The sequence below is a fragment of the Anabrus simplex genome, chromosome 9 (genome assembly GCF_040414725.1).
Source record: "Anabrus simplex isolate iqAnaSimp1 chromosome 9, ASM4041472v1, whole genome shotgun sequence".
Lineage (NCBI taxonomy): Eukaryota > Metazoa > Arthropoda > Insecta > Orthoptera > Tettigoniidae > Anabrus > Anabrus simplex.
In genome coordinates, this window is record NC_090273.1 from 75,854,928 (window position 1) to 75,874,163 (window position 19,236).

The 19,236-nt window shown below is 40.8% G+C and overlaps 1 protein-coding gene across 3 annotated transcripts in view; it reads right to left on the reverse strand.

The window, feature by feature from the left end:
- Positions 1-19,236, reverse strand: part of VGlut (Vesicular glutamate transporter) — a 511,784-nt gene that overhangs the window by 88,515 nt on the left and 404,033 nt on the right. For all 3 annotated transcript variants that reach the window (XM_067154057.2, XM_067154059.2, XM_067154058.2), the window contains 2 exons: positions 13,189-13,361; positions 5,849-5,913 (listed from right to left, as the gene is read on the reverse strand). In XM_067154057.2, coding sequence (XP_067010158.1) covers positions 5,849-5,913; positions 13,189-13,361 — 238 coding nt within the window. The remainder of the gene's footprint in view (positions 1-5,848; positions 5,914-13,188; positions 13,362-19,236) is intronic.

Sequence of the window (19,236 nt, forward strand, 5' to 3'; positions counted from 1 at the left end):
AGAACTTCAGCTCTTTAATGATCGACTTATTTGTTCTACTTTCGGTTCAAGCTACACGAAGCATTCTACGCCAACACTACGTCTCAAAGGCATCGATGTGGTCTTTGTCCTTAGCCTTGGCGGTCCATGTTTGACAACCGTTAAAGAACACGGAAAATAGTAGTGCTTCAACCAATCAAATCTTAGTGATTTTGGATATTGCCCTGTTCTGCCAGATCTTAGTTTATTGCAATACTGTAATAGTAGAAATGTTACTGCATGGTATATATCATGTGTCGGATCATATTGTTCATGATCACAATTTCAGTCGGTCGAGGAAACATTTTACCCCCAATAACTACTGTGTTTTACAGTATTACTAGCTGCGACTGTTACATATTCTTGGATCTTAGTAACGTTTAAAGTATATAGAAAGAGAGCTATCTGATACATGGGGACGTGTATTGTTCTCGGCGGCCGGCTTACCTGTGAGTTCCTTGGAGATTCAGCGGGAATGTTATGCCTGTAGTGACATCGTGAAATTTCTGGATCCAATCACGAGAGCTATAAAAAGGGAGGCTAGCCTCGGACAGGCAGTCATTGTTGGATTCGGAGTCAGTGTTGGACTCAATGTGAGACTCGTTGTGTTGGTATTCGGTGGATGGGCTGAGGGCGACAGAGGTGTTGGCTGTCGCCAGTGTTCCGCCGAGGTCTGAAAGAGGAACTGTTGTTGTGTCGGAGAGACCAGTGAGTGTGTAACTGGAGGTGACAGAACGGTAGGCTGTACTGAATGTTCGTGTAATTCTGTGGATTGAGAATCGCTGTGAGCCAGCGAAAACGCGCTATTGTGAGTGCGAGGATAAATGGACCTTGTTAATGTTCACCGTTGTGAGTATCGTCCTGTTGTTGAATACTGTTCAGCTGTTCAGTCGTTCATTGCATGGGACTGTGTGAAGTACAGTGCATCTATGGAGCCGAACCAACGGAATAGTCGTCGTGTGTTCTATAACCAGTAGCACTGTGTTCAAATCCAGCTGTCTATGCACAGTGGCTGTAGGAGGTGGCTGGACATTGAGAAAGTGACTGTAAGGATTAGCGTCCCAGGTAAAGGAACGGGCTGGACCCTTGCTGCGTCATAAGGTAGAGAGATTTGTAAGTAGACTGGTAAATAGAGGTGTGGCCATTCATAACTGGTTAGAATTGCTTGTGTTTAAATGTGTGTGGATTTATTAGGCCATCCTGAAATATATTAGAGTAATGAAACAAATGGAGTTTTATTCGTAACAATACATTCCTAGAGCATGGTACAGGAAGGTTCATTTTCCTTTAGAGACGCGCATAGGAAAATGAAAATGAAATGAAAATCCACAGCCTGTTTCCAGTCATTCGACCGGGCCAGGAATGGAATGGAATGAATGAAGCCCCATCTAGCGGCGAAGGTAGGAAACGAGCCGACTGCCGAAGTCTATCACACTCCTCTGAAATGACTGACAGATGAAATGAAATGTTAATGGAAAGTGTTGCTCGAATGAAAGATGACAGGGAAAACCGGAGTACCCGAAGAAAAACCTGTCCTGCCTCCGCGTTTGTCCAGCACAAATCTCACATGAAGTGACCGGAATTTGAACCTCGGTATCCAGAGGTGAGAGGCCGGCGCGCTGCCGCCTGAGTTATGGAGGCTGCCATAGGAAAATTAACTCAACGAAATTATTCCAATGGACTGCTTATCTATTTGTGGCTGGGGAGTGTGACCAGCCTTAAGGGAATTAATGGTTAGGATGAGCATTGTCACCTTCCCGGTTTTGGTATAGAAGCGACGATAGATAACGTCATTCATTTCATCTCACTTAACACCTATGATTAGGTTGATCTCAGGAAGGTCATCAGGTTATAAAAACTCGCTGCGGAGATTCGTCTCACTTCATACCCCACCTGATAGAGAAACGGGACAAGAATTGGACCCCCAGAAATATCTGACATAAATATACATAAAACAACACAGAAGCAGTTTAATGAGAAGTATATAAGGCCTACGGGAAAGTAACTCGAGTTGTTGACACACGAAGGGTCGTTCCAAGTGAAGTGACCCACAAGGTTTCGAAAATAAGATCGTGCACATTTATGGAAAAAAACTGTACGTCAAAATAAAGGTTGTCAACTAATAACCAAACAGCCCAGAAGGTCCATGGCCTACAAAGCGACCGCTGCTCAGCCCAAAGGCCTGAAGATTACGAGGTTTCGTGTGCTCAGCACAACGGATCCTCTCGGCCGTCATTCTTGACTTTCTAGACCGGGGCCGCTATCTCACCGTCAGATAGCTCCTCAGTTGCAATGACGTAGGCTGAGTGGACCTCGAACCAGCCCTCAGATGCAGGTACAAATTTCTGACCTGACCGGGAATAGAACCCGGTGCCTCCGCGTAAGACGCAGGCTCGCTACCCCTACACAGGGGAGACGGCTTGTCAACTAATGAGTAGAATTAATGTCCGGCTCAATGGTTAAATGGTCAGCGTGCTCGCCTTTGGTCACAGGGGTCCCGGGTTCGGTTCTCGGCAAGGTCGGGAATTTTAACCATCATTGGTTAATTTCGCTGGCACGGGGGCTGGGTGTATGTGTCGTCTTCATCATCATTTCATCCTCATCATGACGCGCAGGTCACCTACGGGAGTCAAATCAAAAGACCTGCACCTGGCAAGCCGAATATGTCCTCGGACACTACCGGCGCTACTACAAGCCATACGCCATTTCCATTTCAGTAGAATTAATATTTAATTTTTAATTACACTTAGTGTAATCAGGAAACCTCAGTGGCTCAGACGACAGCGCACCGAGCTCTCACCACTGGGTTCCGTGGTTCAAACCTCGGCCACTCCGTGTGAAATTTGTGGTGGACAAAATAAAATTAGCCCGGAATATATTTATAAAACTGACGCAGAACTGACCCTTGGTAGTGAAGAGGAGAACCCAGCACAGGAAATGCTGGAAACCGTGATTTCGATGCACCAATCTGTTGCTGTTAAATATCTACGCGTGTGTATCTCCAGCACCTCCCCAGTACGTCGCTGTGTCATTACGTGTGAGTGAATGAGAGAAGCAGATGTGTTTAGTGACCAGTTGAATGCAACACAAAATGGTGCTCACGATAAAACAGCGTGTGTTCATTGTCGAGTGTTATGTGAAGTACGATTCATGGAAAACATGTGCGAAACTGTTTGCGCAAGAGTTAAAGACTGGAAGTATTTTGGCAAAAACCTCCAACAAATTCTGCAATTCAAAACTTAATGGGAAAATGGCTTGAACCGGGATCTGTAGCGAATAAGAACCGTAACTATCCGAAAAGAGTTCGAACACCCGAAAACATTTCTCGAGTGAAGGAAAGCCTGGAACGAAGTCCGACGAAATCTCGAGGAAGTGGGAACTAAGAGACCTGCATCTATATCCTTATAAATTTACTGTTATGCACGCATGTTGAGTTCTGAGTAAAGTGGTTTCAGGACTTCGGGATCCTCAGTTTTTCATTTCTTCAGATGAGGCCATTTGCGGCATCATCTGTGATGTTAATTAAGAAGGGTCAATTCCGCGTCAGAGCTATTGCAAATATTTTCAGCGCCCGTTTTACTCTGCCCACTCTGCATGATGGATCACATTTGAAGTCAGCACTGGTCAGTCTTAACAGGCCAACGAGGTGAAGACGATTTACTAACCAGGAATTATAATATCAAATTCTTAATTATTTTTATACATTCTTGGCACAATGTCAATTTTACCTTCGAGATATTCAATTTGCTGGAATTTGCAAAGTGTTTTCAATAGTAAGATTTATTAAAAAATAAATCACCCGTCCTCCAGTGATGGTGAAAATAAAGGTCCGGAATATGTAGCTTACAGTAGGCTATATAATTATAATAATGAGGCCTCTGATAACCCATTGGCCAAGGATATGGCAGACATGGCATAAAAATAGCTTATTTTTTCCAGATACATCCTGTCGTGTTGCAGGTCCCTCTCGAAGTGAATGGTAGGATCTAACAACAACGCTTTATACTACTACAAAAATGCTTTCATTCCTCCCCTGAAGGGGGAGGCGGGCCTCTTAGACGGTGATGCCGTCTCTCAGGCCGGGAGATTTGTGACGGTGAAGGCGGTGAGGGTTTGGCGGCCGTGGCCTATACTAGGAACTATCCCGGTATTCGCCTTAGTGCATGAGAATTGAAATCCACAGAAAACCATTCTCAGGACAGCCGACGGTTGGGGCCAGCTGTGAGGTCCAGCCCTGTCCCGACTCCCGAATGCAGAGGCGTAGAGCCACGGTAGAGCCGTGATCACCCCTCCTCTGCTTGGTTGGCCGGTCAGAGTGCAGAGCTGTTGGACCACGGACCAGCCGTGGCCACTTACGAGCCGATACCCACTCTGCATCTACCGACCACGCTTTATTCTCTTTCTTATTGATGGCTATGATATCCACTCTTCTCGTTGAATCGTCGGTAGAGATGCAGTGAACGTTTTCGTGTACCTCCCATCCACGTTACCTCAGGCCTTGAGTAATTGATGTCCTTACTCGATCGTCAACATGGTCCTGCAGAATCCCAGCACATATCCAAGCGTTTCGGTCTCATTGCAACCGTTTTGGCGGCAACGGGTTGAGCTGAAATTTCTGCCGGGAGCCGATGTTACTGCTGTCACGATGCACGACATTTCTGTAGCATTTATGCATTCGGATGAAGATAAAGACGACTTGCGAGACATCCAGGAGTTTGCTTTCAGGTGATAGGCATACAAAACCACTCATCTCCCTTTATGAGGCGACTGGCGCCGTAACATAAGTTATACTTACCGGTTCTAGCAAGTAATAATCAGTCTGAATGCTCAGAAATCATTAAAATATTATTTGAAAATCGTGTATTATGCAACAAATCTATAATAGAAATAATTAAGACCCGGATATGTTTATAAAACGAACGAATCGAGTTTTATAATTTCCATACGAGTGTCTTAATTACCTTTATAGGCGAGTTGCATACGACTGTTTATGCTCGACGATAATTATAACTCTATTTTTTAAATATTCATAAATTTCTGTCGAGATGTCGCTTGACAGTTGAGTTTACTGAACAGAACGCAGAGCGCATGCGCTGGGTTATTGATTTTCCGTGAGTGGATCAGAGACCTTGACAATGTCATATGTTTTCAAAGCTTTGATAGAAGGTTATCGTAGCCTAGCTTTATTTCAAATAGAAATTGTTGATTGTACAGTTGGTGAAGTGAATTTGCGGCAATGTGCCGTCTGGTTATGGAATATTGGAAGATTGATGTTAATATGTCTGTCCGACATGTTTGATTTTGGAAACAAGTGCGAAACTAGTGCGTTGAGCGTAGGTGCGATGCTATCCTTACTTAATTGGTCAAACAGTTGTATCATAATGAAAATATTAACTCTGATTGGTGGAGAATCTGTATCACAATGAAATTTTGAACTCTTATTAGTGGAGAACCTGTATCATAATGAAAGTTAAACTATAATCAGCCTCCTTAAGATTCCGTTTTCTGGCATATAGTATTTATATTTTGGCATCGTCGAGCATAAAATATATACTTGTGTTATCCACATTAGTCAACAGAAAACTCTGAGAGAAGCTGCACAGGTAAAAATATATTTTATAGGACAAGATAAACCAAGAAAGAAACGAGGATGGCCACTACTAAATATTGCGGTTTGAATTTCGAAGTTCATAAAGTGAAATATAAGCCCAACGTTCTCATTTTCTGAGAATAATAATAATAATAATAATAATAATAATAATAATAATAATAATAATAATAATAATAATAATAATAATGTATTGAAGAGAAATGAATATTTAAAACTTACCCCATGCTCAAACTGCAGCTTCGCCATCCCCATGTTGCAGCGCATGCCGAAAGAAATGATGAACCCTAAAATCATAAATAAGTTGGCTAATGTTCATTTCCACTCGAAACAACGGCTGCTGTTCCTGGAAGAGAAATGTGCAATACAAATATGTACGATCCACATTAACATAAAAAATAACAACAATAACAATCTTATGGTCTCCGCTACCCTGTGTAGGCATTTTGATTGGACTGGATCTACACTGCCTGCGCGTCAATTTCCCCGTTCCGTTTCATTCTACCTGATTTCAGAATAATCAAGAACTCTCTTGGATGATGTATGATGGAGTTATAATTAACTCAGTTGAATAAACATGAAATGTGCGACTAGAGACCTCGTACACTCCGATATCGTACGAAATGGAGTGTTGAATGGATTTTTATACGCCTTTCAGAAATCCTACTACTTATCTTTGGTTTGAACCTACAAATCTAGGGATCTGGAGGCAAAATACTACTACTACTACTACTACTACTACTAAGGTAACTTAGGGAGATCCCGACATGAGGGAGAACTCGACACTTTTAAGCTTAGCGCCCCTGGTAACCACAGTACTCTACAGGTCGAACTAGTAACTACATGTATTGGAGCCGTAGGGTGTTGTGCTCATGGTGATCCTGGTAGCAGACGATTATCACTATAAATACAAGACATCTGAATAGTTGAAGGTGAGTATGTAAGTGATACATGATGTAAAAGTAACGTACTATAAGATAATGAGTAGGTTGTAGAACGAAATACGTAGATATGCGATATTTTTAAGGCAATGTTTGAGGTTAGGCGCACAAAGCACGTTTTGGAGAAGCGGCCATGTCATTTCCAAATCGCCAATCATTCAGCGTGGTAAGTGCTGCCACGTCTTGCCTGCCAATGTAACTCGGGGAGATGTCGACATGACAAGCGTGGGAGATCTCGACACTGTCATTTATCCGTACAATCCCGATATCCTCCAAGAAGACATTTTTGAATACGACCTTGTGCAAGACGAAAATGGTTCAAATCACGTACATGTTGGAGAAGATATTGCTGTCGAAACTAAGGCCAGTAGTCCTACATTATCACAGGAACATGAAGCCTCACCTGCATTTGCACCTCCGAGTTGCTCAGTCCAGGAGTTATCTCCTGTTCCGATATTAAGACTCCTATCTGGAAAAGGAAGAGGAAGAAGAGTGCAAGAATCCGCCATGGTGACTTCTCAGGATTACCGACAAAAGTTAAGGAAGAGGAAACGCGTAAATGAACAGAATCCCTCAAATCTAAACAAAACAACGAAAACTCGGCGTGTTGGTAGTGGGGAAACTAGTTCCTCAAGCAGTCTTAATTGCTCTGAGAATTACTGCGCAGTATGTGATGGCTATTTCTATGACGACAACCGAAATGAGGTTTGGGTCTAGTGTAGTGGGGAATGCAGGAAATGGTTCCACGAGATGTGTGTAGAAAATGGAAACGACGAACAGTTTATATGTGCCCACTGTGTACAACAGCTGTGTAACTCTTCCGAGGTCCAACCTAGTGTCAGGTTCTCCCTAAGTGCGGGAGAAGTGGACATTTTGCATCGTTTATTTATTTTCTAATTTACAATGATATGAAGTTTTATTTTTGGCCATAAATAATAGAAAACATACACTAACTGTCTACAAATTCACCAGGTAAAAATTGAACTATTTTGCAAATAAAGCATTATCAAAATTACAGGTTTTTGCTTAGCGTGTCGAGATATCCCTAAATTACTATAATACTACTACTACTACTACTAGTACTACTACTGCTACTGCTACTACTACTACTACTACCACTACTACTACTACTACTACCACTACCACTAGTACCACTACCACTACTACTACTACTAATAATAATAATAGTACCGGGAGGTACACCCACCCCGTTCATTTAAATTAAGCACCTTGGAAAAGGCCATCTTAAATCTAAAACTTGCACCAAATAGCGCAAGAAGTTTAACTTCTGTCAACAGATGTCTCTACTACAAACTATGTTTACGCCCTCTGGTGTGAAGGGGAATTATTGAAATTGTTAAGCATTCTTTTTTTATTTTAAGGTTTACTACACTGAGTTGATTATTCTTTGTATTTGGTATGTTGAAGTTGACAACATCTCTTCCCGCCAACTTTGGATGCTGGCCAATAGAAAATTTTGTATATTTATTTTTCAACCAATCACATCTATCTTGTATCTATTCAGTTACCCAATGGAAATTGGGGGTGTGTCGGGCCTTAGCCCAGAGGTCTCTAGAACCTTTCTCTCGGGTATAAATGCTGGCATATTTTCGACGAGGTGGTCTTATTCATCGCTCCAGTCCATCGCCGAGTAATCCAGCAGCTCCAGGTAATGGCAGTCCAATTTACATGATAGTCTTTGAAAGCTAGCTCGAGGGGAAGATTTCCAACCTTAACTAATGTAACTTTAATTTTCTAAAATTTTCTAAAATATAAACTTCAAACAAGTCAATAGAACTTAGCTGAAATCAGGGAATAGAGAGTGTGATACCCTCTCGCATTCCCGATCAAATTGATTTTGAGGTGATAATGATTTCCTAACCTGTTTCAGTTTGAAATCTTTGTAATTTAAATTTTCTCTCTATCTAGCCACCTCGGTAGTTTAGGCTTACCCTCTGCAACTTCTGGCCTAAAGACTAAATTTTCTAATTGCAAATTTTAAGGAGTGTAAGTGTCTGCCTCCATATCATTTTGATGTTTGGGCCAGTAACTTTAACCTGTTGTTTTCCACAAAGGCCCGGTAGAATGGATATTCGATACCCCTGTAAAATTCAATTTCACCCTTTTATGTTAAGATGTTAGACTGTTGAGTGTCTAAGACAGTGAATACTGATTGAATTGTAAAATGTACGTTGTATCTTTGATAGGCCTAGACCATTTTGGAACTAGGTTTCCAAGTGTAAAATTGTAATAAAGCAAAGATGCTCCTTCTCTGTAATGGTCAAATGGTGCCTTTGGAAGGCCGGTGTGGTATAATGTTTGGGGAATAGTCTCCTAGATAAATTTGTGGAGCAAAATGTGCTGTTGAAACATTTGATTATTCTGTAAAAGAAATAGGGAGGTTTGTGTCCTTGACTGCTTTTTTAAGGAGCCGCAGCACTCAAGGAGAATGTATAATTAGGGAGCTTCAAGCTGAAGCTTGTTGTTATTCGATATTCTAAAATTGTTACCCCATCTTATAAACTTTTGTACCTGAATTATAAAGTTTGTCTTAAAAAAAAAGATAACCGAGGAAAAAGTATAACACTAATTTTAAAATTTTAATTAATATTTCGACTGTGTTAGATAGACCCATTCATGCCCGCACCTTCTTTCACCTCTGTCCACCACGGTATCCCCGGAATAATAATAATAATAATAATAATAATAATAATAATGATAATAATAATAATAATAATAATTCGTATCTAAACTATTACCAAATGCAAATATTGATTTTATTTTCGTTTAATTGAATTTAAAATTATTGCATTCTACAGGATTATTATTCCAATTACAGCAGCATTCTTTGCGAGACGGATTAAAATTACAAATAATAACTTAATTCTGTCATGTTTCTACTGAAATCAAGAGCATTATTTTTTCGAGATATGCTGTTATAGATACTGCATTGTCAGTGAATGTTCATGATCAGATGTTCTAAACACTTTATTTGAAAACGTTACATAAAATCTTGAATTTCGGCGTGGTATGCCGGAATTCAGGAAGGAAAGGAACTCAGGATTATCAATTTGCGGATTTATTATTCTGTCTTCGATCTTTTAAACTCTCCATTTCTTAAAAGGTGGCTTACGTCGCACCGACACAGATAAGGTCGTATGGTGGTGATGGGTTAGTGAAGGGCTAGGAGTGGGAAAGAAGCAACAGTGATTTTGGCAGGCGAAATGACGATATATTAATAATTAAGTCTGAATAATAGACATTTGAACATTGAAATTTTAGAAAGTAATATCCTGGGCTTCTCATCTTGCCTGAGTAGGTTTGTTGACTATCCCCAATAAGCTGGAAATCAGAGCTGCAACTGCCTCGACCACGCACTCAAATCATGTGAACTAGTTACACATTTGAAACATTATCTCTCTCGGATGTCATTCCCGGAAGGTACGGCCCGTGGATACAAACAAACGTCTAGTGTTCCTCCGCAAGGTTTCGAGAGAATACATAGATTTAATAAATGACTCAACCATACTAGAATGTGAGCACAGTAAAATGTTAAAATTTGACAAATTATGTAATCAAAAATTTTTTTGGATGTCGGTAAAATGCTTGAATACTAAAGAGTAAACCCATATTGAATGAAGGATGAGCTTACTTGCAGGTAGTATACCTAGGTATACACCACCATTTTCAGATATTGTACCTAGGTATAAAACGCTGACTGCAGGTATTAAACCTAAGTACAAAGGTTATCAGGGACCACATTGCCCATGTAATGTAGTATTATATGGAAGCAATCAAGGCACTGAAAGTTTTAAGGTAAGGTGATATTATTACCTAAAGGGAATACAAATTTTACTGCATAATTACTCCGAAATTCTTACAATAGAATGTGTAAAATTTATAATATAAAATGGGTTTATGATACATTGCAATGAGGAAAGCCATACAGTTTTGAAAACGACTGAAATATCTTTCGAAAACAGCACTTTGTGTAAATTATATTCCATCAGATATATGAGTCGGAATCTTAAAAATAAGATAATTGAACATATTTTTGTTTTCATTCTACAACATAATTTAAAATTTGCCGATAAATTTAATGTAATTTAATTTTAAAAAATTTGTTATAAAAATAAACTTATGTCGTTTACAAAATTAATTTCTTTATCATTTTCTTTGTCCGCCTCTGTGGTGTAGTGGTTAGCGTGATTAGCTGCCACCCCCGGAGGTCCGGATTCGATTCCCGGCTCTGCCACGAAATTTGAAAAGTGGTACGAGGGCTGGAACGGTGTCCACTCAGCCTCGTGAGGTCAACTGAGTAGAGGTGGGTTCGATTCCTACCTCAGCCATCCTGGAAGTGGTTTTCCGTGGTTTCCCACTTCTCCTCCAGGCGAATGCCGGGATGGTACCTACCTTAAGGCCACGGCCGCTTCATTCCCTCCTCCTTGCCTATCCCTTCCAATCTTCCCATCCCTCCACAAGGCTCCTGTTCAGCTTAGCAGGTGAGGCAACCTGGGCGAGGTAATGCTCATTCTCCCCAGTTGTATCCCCCGACGATCAAGAGTCTGAAGCTCCAGGACACTGCCCTTGAGGCGGTAGAGGTGGGATCCCTCGCTGAGTCCGAGGGAAAAGCCGAACCTGGAGGTTAAACAGATGATGATGATAATGATCATTTTCTTTACGCCGCACCAACACAGGTAGGTATTACGGCGACGATGGGATAGGAAAGGACTAGCAGTGGGAAGGAATCGTCCGTGGTATTAAATGAGGTACAGATAATAATGGTGCCTGTTTTAAAAATGCAAAACTGCAGAAAGCTATCTTCATGGTTCCTACGGTGGGGTTCGAACCCACTATCTCCTGAATGAGTTAAAGTAAAAAAATATTTAATTTTTCTTGTATTTCTACTGAAACCCCTCCATTTCCTAAACCAAACCAGAAGCTTTTGATTTCTACGAAGTTATAGAGAAATTTTGTTTCGTACGTTGGTAGTATTGTCGTAACGAGATGGATTGCCTGGAGTCTACTGCAGATTCTCCTTAATTGTAAGATTTGTTAATTCCAGAAAGATAATCACACTGTGGCACTTATTTTGTTTCATAAGATTGCTAACAAATTGTTGAATATACCGTACTTAAAATAGAAAACTTAATCAAACTATTCTAACGAAGACGATAATTTTGAAATAAAACTGTAGATGGCAGGAGGAGCTGCGACGCTGATTTCACTAGAGCCCCACTTTCACAGTATTGTACAATTACACAATACACAAATGTATTCCTATTAGCAATGTTAATAATGGACAGAAGGCACCAGTGGTTTGTGAATAAGGATTCATTCCAGAACGGTAGAAAGCTCTCTATCGAAGTAATCAATTTACCGTTAAAAGGCAGTAATGAAGTAGCAATTCCTAGTATATGTTAATTAAGAACTGAAGAACAGACTTTGTTGTTACTTACCAAAACACGTAAGCACGGCCACAGTGTACCGCTTGCTGAGGCACGGACACTCTGGTGTCATGTTACTTACCAAAACACGTAAGCACGGCTACAGTGTACCGCTTACTGAGGCACGGACACTCTGGTCTCATGTTACTTACCAAAACACGTAAATACGGCTACAGTAATGAAATGTCGAATGGCTTTTAGTGCCGGGATATACCAGGACGGGTTCGGGTCGCCAGGTGCAGGTCGTTCGATTTGACACCCGTAGGCGACCTGCGCGCCGTGATGAGGATGAAATGAGGATGAAGACAACACATACACCCAGCCCCCGTGCCATTGGAATTAACCAATTAAGGTTAAAATCCCCGACCCGGCCGGGAGTCGAACCCGGGACGCTCTGAAACGACGGCCAGCACGCTAACCGTTCAGCCAACGAGTCGGACACGGCTACAGTGCACCGCTTACTGAGGCATGGACACTCTGGTCTTATGTTACTTACCAAAACACGTAAGCACGGCCACAGTGTACCGCTTGCTGCACTTACACTCTGGTCTCATGTTAGTTACCAAAACACGTAAGCACGGCCACAGTGTACCGCTTGCTGCACTTACACTCTGGTCTCATGTTACTTACCAAAACACGTAAGCACGGCCACAGTGTACCGCTTGCTGCACTTCCACTCTGGTCTCATGTTACTTACCAAAACACGTAAGCACGGCCACAGTGTACCGCTTGCTGAGGCACGGGTCTCATGTTACTTACCAAAACACGTAAGCATGGCCACAGTGTACCGCTTGCTGCACTTACACTCTGGTCTCATGTTACTTACCAAAACACGTAAGCACGGCCACAGTGTACCGCTTGCTGAGGCACGGACACTCTGGTCTCACGTTACTTACCGAAACACGTAAGCACGGCCACAGAGTACCGCTTGCTGCACGGACACTCAGGTCTCACGTTACTTACCAAAAACACGTAAGCACGGCCACAGTGTATCGCTTGCTGAGGCAGGGGCACTCTGGTCTCATGTTACTTACCAAAACACGTAAGCACGGCTACAGTGTATCGCTTACTGAGGCACGGACCCTCTGGTCTCATGTTACTTACCAAAACACGTTAGCACGGCCACAGTCTACCGCTTGCTGAGGGACGGACACTCTGGTCTCACGTTACTTACCAAAACACGTAAGCACAGCTACAGTGTACCGCTTGCTGAGGCACGGACACTCTGGTCTCACGTATTTGTCTATGTGCCTCAGAGGCGGCCTCTCAGGTGAAGGAAGGGACTCGGGAGTTCCCAGTTTCTCCCCACCACCCATGTAGTCCTTGTCATCCTCGGACTTGCTGAACCTACAAACAGAACAACACATTCCATTAAAATTTGAATTTAAAGGATCCTGAGTGGGTTAATACAATAGCAATTCCAGGATTATAACACAATATTACAATTGTTTAATATTTTTAGTGAGTTTAGAGAAATTTGTCTCGTGGTTGTGTATTTGAATTCTAGTTAGCATTAGTTTGTGTGTTGAAAAACTCTTTATCAGGCCAAAAATTTGCTCGAGGATGAATCTTCAGATTCCTAGTAATTTAGAAGATGTTTTACACGTCTTATTCTTCTTATTATTATTCAGCCTTTGACCTTTCCTCTCCATCTCTTTTCAATATTCTTTTATCCTTTCGCTATGTTTCTTTTTTCTCCGCAGACAACTTTGTACCAGTTCCCTTTTACCTTGCAATCCTTCCATATTTAACACTTTATATTCTTTCCTTTGTTTCTTCTTCAATGATATTATATCATAATATGTCGTTCCAAATCTTTCTTGACACCTTAAATCCAGGTTATAGTTGACTTATTCTTCCAAAGGTATTTGAATATATCTTTTTCTGTTAATCGTTTTCTTTTCATCCTAATTATACGCCTAAAAATTAACAATCTCCTTTTTCTTATTGTTTCCATTATTCCCACAATTCTTTGCGACCTAGGATTTTTAATACTAATTTTAATCTCTATTGTATTATAATTATAATTGGATAAGCAATTTTTCTCGAAAATATTTTAGTACTACCATATGATCTTTCCATCTTGTGTAAGCTTTTTTCTAAGGTATATCTTACTAAACCATTCTTGAAAATATCCCCAAATATTTGAATTTCTTCACTTTCACGATTCTACCAATATCTTCCTTTAAAAATTTTGGAGCATTTACGTAATATATTTGATCTTTCTATTATTATTATTATTATTATTATTATTATTATTATTATTATTATTATTATTATTATTATTCCACTTTCTTACATCCTGATGGGTTCTTACAGTATACGCAAAAATAATTCTTCAAATGCATGGATCAATCAGGTTAGTGTTATATATATATTTCAAGACCTTTAACATTGCCATGCAATTCACAGTAAATCTTCTTTTAAGTTCCCGATTTAGAGTGCACCATTTTGGCTGCCTGTTCAAAAGCGAATGGCTCTGAATGAAGAATTGCACTTGAGAGAGCCAGAGTATATCCTTGATAAAAGAACACTTCACGACTGTCAATAGGCCGCGAAAGAGCAATTCATACAGCGCGCTTTGAGTGGTATCATCAACAATGGGACAGTCATATGCATTTCATATAAAAATCATATGAGGTATCATAAATATGATGTTGCACGTTTGTCGTGTATGTCTTTGTGGCCAAATTCTATAATATTACATATATTTATAAAATATGTAAAACAAACGTAAAGATAATATTTTAAATTATTTTTGTTTACGTTGCCTGATCTATTAATGTAGAGGGGAGAGTATTGAGTTTGGGCCAGAGAACGACAAAGACATGATCCGCTTACGGAAGAGACCACGTTCCTTCTACGAGGTGGTTCGCGACGTTTACTATGGCAGGTACAATCCATCTAATGCTAATGGAATGACTACATAGGCGGTAGCATAATGAAGTGCTGATTGTATCTGTGGCTGTATCTGTTGAGATGTCATCCTCTAACTTTTCAACGGTTTCAGTGCTTGAGCACGATCTCCACACATGAGACAACGGCCATTCAAAATGTAGGATGGAAGCCTGAAAACCGTGGATGCTGCTTGCCTAATTTGGCCGACTTGTTTACCAGAACTCAATCTTCTCGAGAATACTTAGAACGCATTCAGTCCACGTATTCTAGACGTCTGGAAACACCAGAAACTATACAGGGGCCTCAATGCCTCTGGTTTACGAATTTTCATATCCTAGTAGTACTAGGCTGATCTGTCTTATGGCTTTTGTTGACAGATTTTTTTTTTGCTAGGGGCTTTACGTCGCACCGACACAGATAGGTCTTACGCGACGATGGGATAGGAAAGGCCTAGGAGTTGGAAGGAAGCGGCCGTGGCCTTAATTAAGGTACAGCCCCTGCATTTGCCTGGTGTGAAAATGGGAAACCACGGAAAACCATCTTCAGGGCTGCCGATAGTGGGACTCGAACCTAATATCTCCCGGATGCAAGCTCACAGCCGCGCGCCTCTACGCGCACGGCCAACTCGCCCGGTGTTGACAGATTAACGGCATCATAACACAGGGAGGTTTTCGGGGACACTGGAATACGGTAGAGACGGATGCAGCTTTAATGAAATAACACTTTCGGCATTTTTGTTATTGTTGTGAAAGTGGAAAACTATGCCGAGACGCTGCCGATAGTGGCTTAAGACAACTACTGTCTCTCGATTACAGGCTTACAGCTACACGACATGAACCAAATAACCAGCTCTGGAGCTCCAAAAAAAAAAAACTTTTAAAAAATGGCAAGAGCCGAGGGTTATGAAGAAAAGGAACCATCTAGAAAGGAGTGATGCAAGGCAGCAGTTTGTCCCCTCTCCTTTCCAATGTTTACGTAGAACTGGTGGGAAAGGAATCACAGAGGAATTTGGAAAGAGAATCACAATCCTAGCAGATAAAATCACAATTCTGAGATTTGCCGATTATATTGTTACTGATTCTGAAGAAGACCTGGAGGAATTGCTGAATGGTATGAGCACAGTCTTGGAGAAGGAGTACAAGAAAATAAATAAATCCCAAACAAAAGTAATGGAGTGCTATCGAACGAAATCAGGTGACGCAGAAAATATGATTAGGAAATGAAGTCTTAATGGTAGTGGATGCATATTGTTACCGAGAAGTGAAATAACTAACGATGGCAGAATTAAGGATGACATAAAATGTAGGATAGCACAAGTGAGGAAGGCCTTTCTGAAGAAAATAACTTTGCTGACTTCCAACATTGGTAAAGGAATTAGAAGGATGTTTTTGAAGAATTTCGTCTGGAGCGTGACATTATATGGAAGTGAAACAACAGAAAGAAAGAGAGCAGAAGCTTTCGAAATAGTGTTACAGAAGAACGCTGAAGGTGAGATGGCTAGATTGAATCATAAATAAAGAGATACTGAATAGAATTGGTAAGACGAGTACGATTTGGCGAACTTTGACCAGAAGAAGAGATAAAATGATAGGACACATCTGAAGACACCCAGGACTTGTTCAGTTGATTTATGAGGGAAGTGTATTTGGTAAGAACAGAAATTGTAGACCAAGGCATGAATATGACAAACAGGTTAGAGTAGATGTAGGATGTAGTAGTTATGTGGAAATGAAAATATTAGTACAAGGTTGGGTGGGATTGAGATCTGCTTTACGTCCCACCGATACAGATATATCTTATAGTGACGGCAGTGTAGGGCTAGGAGTTGGAAGGAAGCATCTGTAGCCTTAATTAAGGCATAACCCTAGTATTTTCCTGGTTTGAAGATGAGAAACCACGGGAAACCATCTTCAAGGCTGCCAAAGTGGGTTTCGAACTCACTATCTCCCGAATGTTAGCTCACAGCTGTGCGCCCCTAACGGATGAGCCAATTTTTTCGGTTGCATCAAACCAGTCCATAGACTGATGACCTGAACGGCAATAAGTCAGGGTACGAAATATCCAGGATACCAGATCACTCCCGTGTCTAAAATGAGTTGATAATAACCGGGCTGAATGTCTCGGACGGTTGAGGCGCTGGCCTTCTGACCCCAGTTTGGCAGATTCGATCCTGGCTCAGTCCGGTGGTATTTGAAGGTACTGACATACGTCATCCTCGTGTCGCTAGATTAACTGGCTCGTGAAAGAACTCCTGTGGGACTAAATTCCGGCACCTCGGCGTTTCCTAAACCCGTAAAAGTAGTTAATGGGTATTAAAGCCAATAAAATTATTAGTTGTTAATAATTAATTACAGTAAACTCCCCTTAATATTGAAACATTTTATGACGAAAAATAAAAAAATAATCATATTTTAATGCAAAAATTAAACACAGAGGCTAGAGTAAAGGACTAGTTTAAAGACCTTCTTTAGTTAACGCAAAAGTCTACTACTCGTCCTAGATTTCTAATAAAAATGCCTCTTTTTATTTGTGATTACACTTAGATCAATGAGTGAACATAAAGCTGGAGACGTTAGTTACGAACAGTGATGACCTCAAGTCAGAGATCTTGTTATTCATCAAGCTGAACCATCACACACTTTATGAAGTTGATCATGACAATGTGGAAATTATTCTTCGTGTTGGTAACAGGTTAGCTGGGATGTCTAGGGATGCCAATGTAATGGTCCGTTATTGGACATTATAAATTTTCCAGCTAACTCATTCTTGGTTGCCTGCGTTTCGCCCTCGTGTGCTAAGTTAGGCTCGTCAGTTGGGACTTAGCACACCACCCAAGACGCAAGGCTAGTGCATACCGTGGAGGCCACTGCATAGGCTATTTGAAGCCACCAGCAGTGCCGCACTGCTGGTGGCTTCAAATAGCCTATGCAGTGGCCTCCACGGTATGCACTAGCCTTGCGTCTTGGGTGGTGTGCTTAGCTGGAAAATTTATAATGTCCAATAACGGACCATTACATTGGTATTATAAATTTACTCATTCAGGACAAATATTTTAGGTTCCCTATGGGAATCAACATCTACATGTCTAGGGATGTTTGGTGAGTCTCGTAATCTTTGTATTGGGGAACATTTATTTGGATTCTTATTATTTTTTTTCACAACTTGCTTTACGTCGCTGCTTGTTTTTTTACCTTTACGCCTGTCTCCTTTTGCTGATTTCAGTAGATTCAAGTACTGCAGTGTCTTGCGACTATTGGTCATTTTTAGAGGTTGAATTAGAGCATTACCGAGCTCGATAGCTGCAGTCGCTTAAGTGCGGCCAGTATCCAGTATTCGGGAGATAGTAGGTTCGAACACCACTGTCGGTAACCCTGAAAATGGTTTTCCGTGGTTTCCCATTTTCACACCAGGCAAATGCTGGGGCTGTACATTAATTAAGGCCACGGCCGCTTCCTTCACACTCCTAGCCCTTTCCTGTCCCATCGTCGCCGTAAGACCTATCTGTGTCGGTGCGACGTAAAACAACTACCAAAAAAATTAGGGCATTGTCAGGCTGAGTAGCTCAGATGGTTGAGGTGCTGGCTTCCAGCTTGGCATGTTCGATCGTGGCTCAGTCCGGTGGTATGTAAAGGTGCTCACATACGTCAGCCTCACATGGGAAGATATTGACCGTGCCAGGTGTTAAAATGGAAACCACGGAACCCTATTCAGGGATGAAGACAGTAGGACTCAAACCCACCATCTCCCGAATGCAAGCTCACAGCTACGAAAATCTTACCGCGTGACCAACTCACTCGGAAAATAAGTTTTTTTTTTACGTACCACAAACAAATATGTTTCTTCACAGGTGGCCTAGTCACTATATATTAATTATTCAAAATAACACATGTTAAACTTAGGTAATATGTAAAAATGAAAAATACACAATATTATTAAGAAGTAAAGCAATAATCGAAATTTACGGTACATTATTACTTTTTCAAATTTGAAGTGAAAATATCACGTAAAATATTTAACGCCTAAAAGTAAATAAAAGAAGAAATACAGAAACGTCAAAGACATTAAATACTAGTGTCTACAGCAGATGATAAATAGCTCTATTCTTGAACTGACACCAGTTACAAAAGCAATTGACAAATAACAAGTTATAAAGAAAAACGAGGGATGTAATGTAGGAAATACATATGTTTGATGAAATTTGAGATGAAATATTGCAAGCAGTATCAACAGCACATTAAATCTTAAGTCGAAATTGATTCTAGGAATGATTTTTTTGTTGCAGTTTTCCTTACATTTTGCTTATCTGCATTAAGCAGAGAGCATA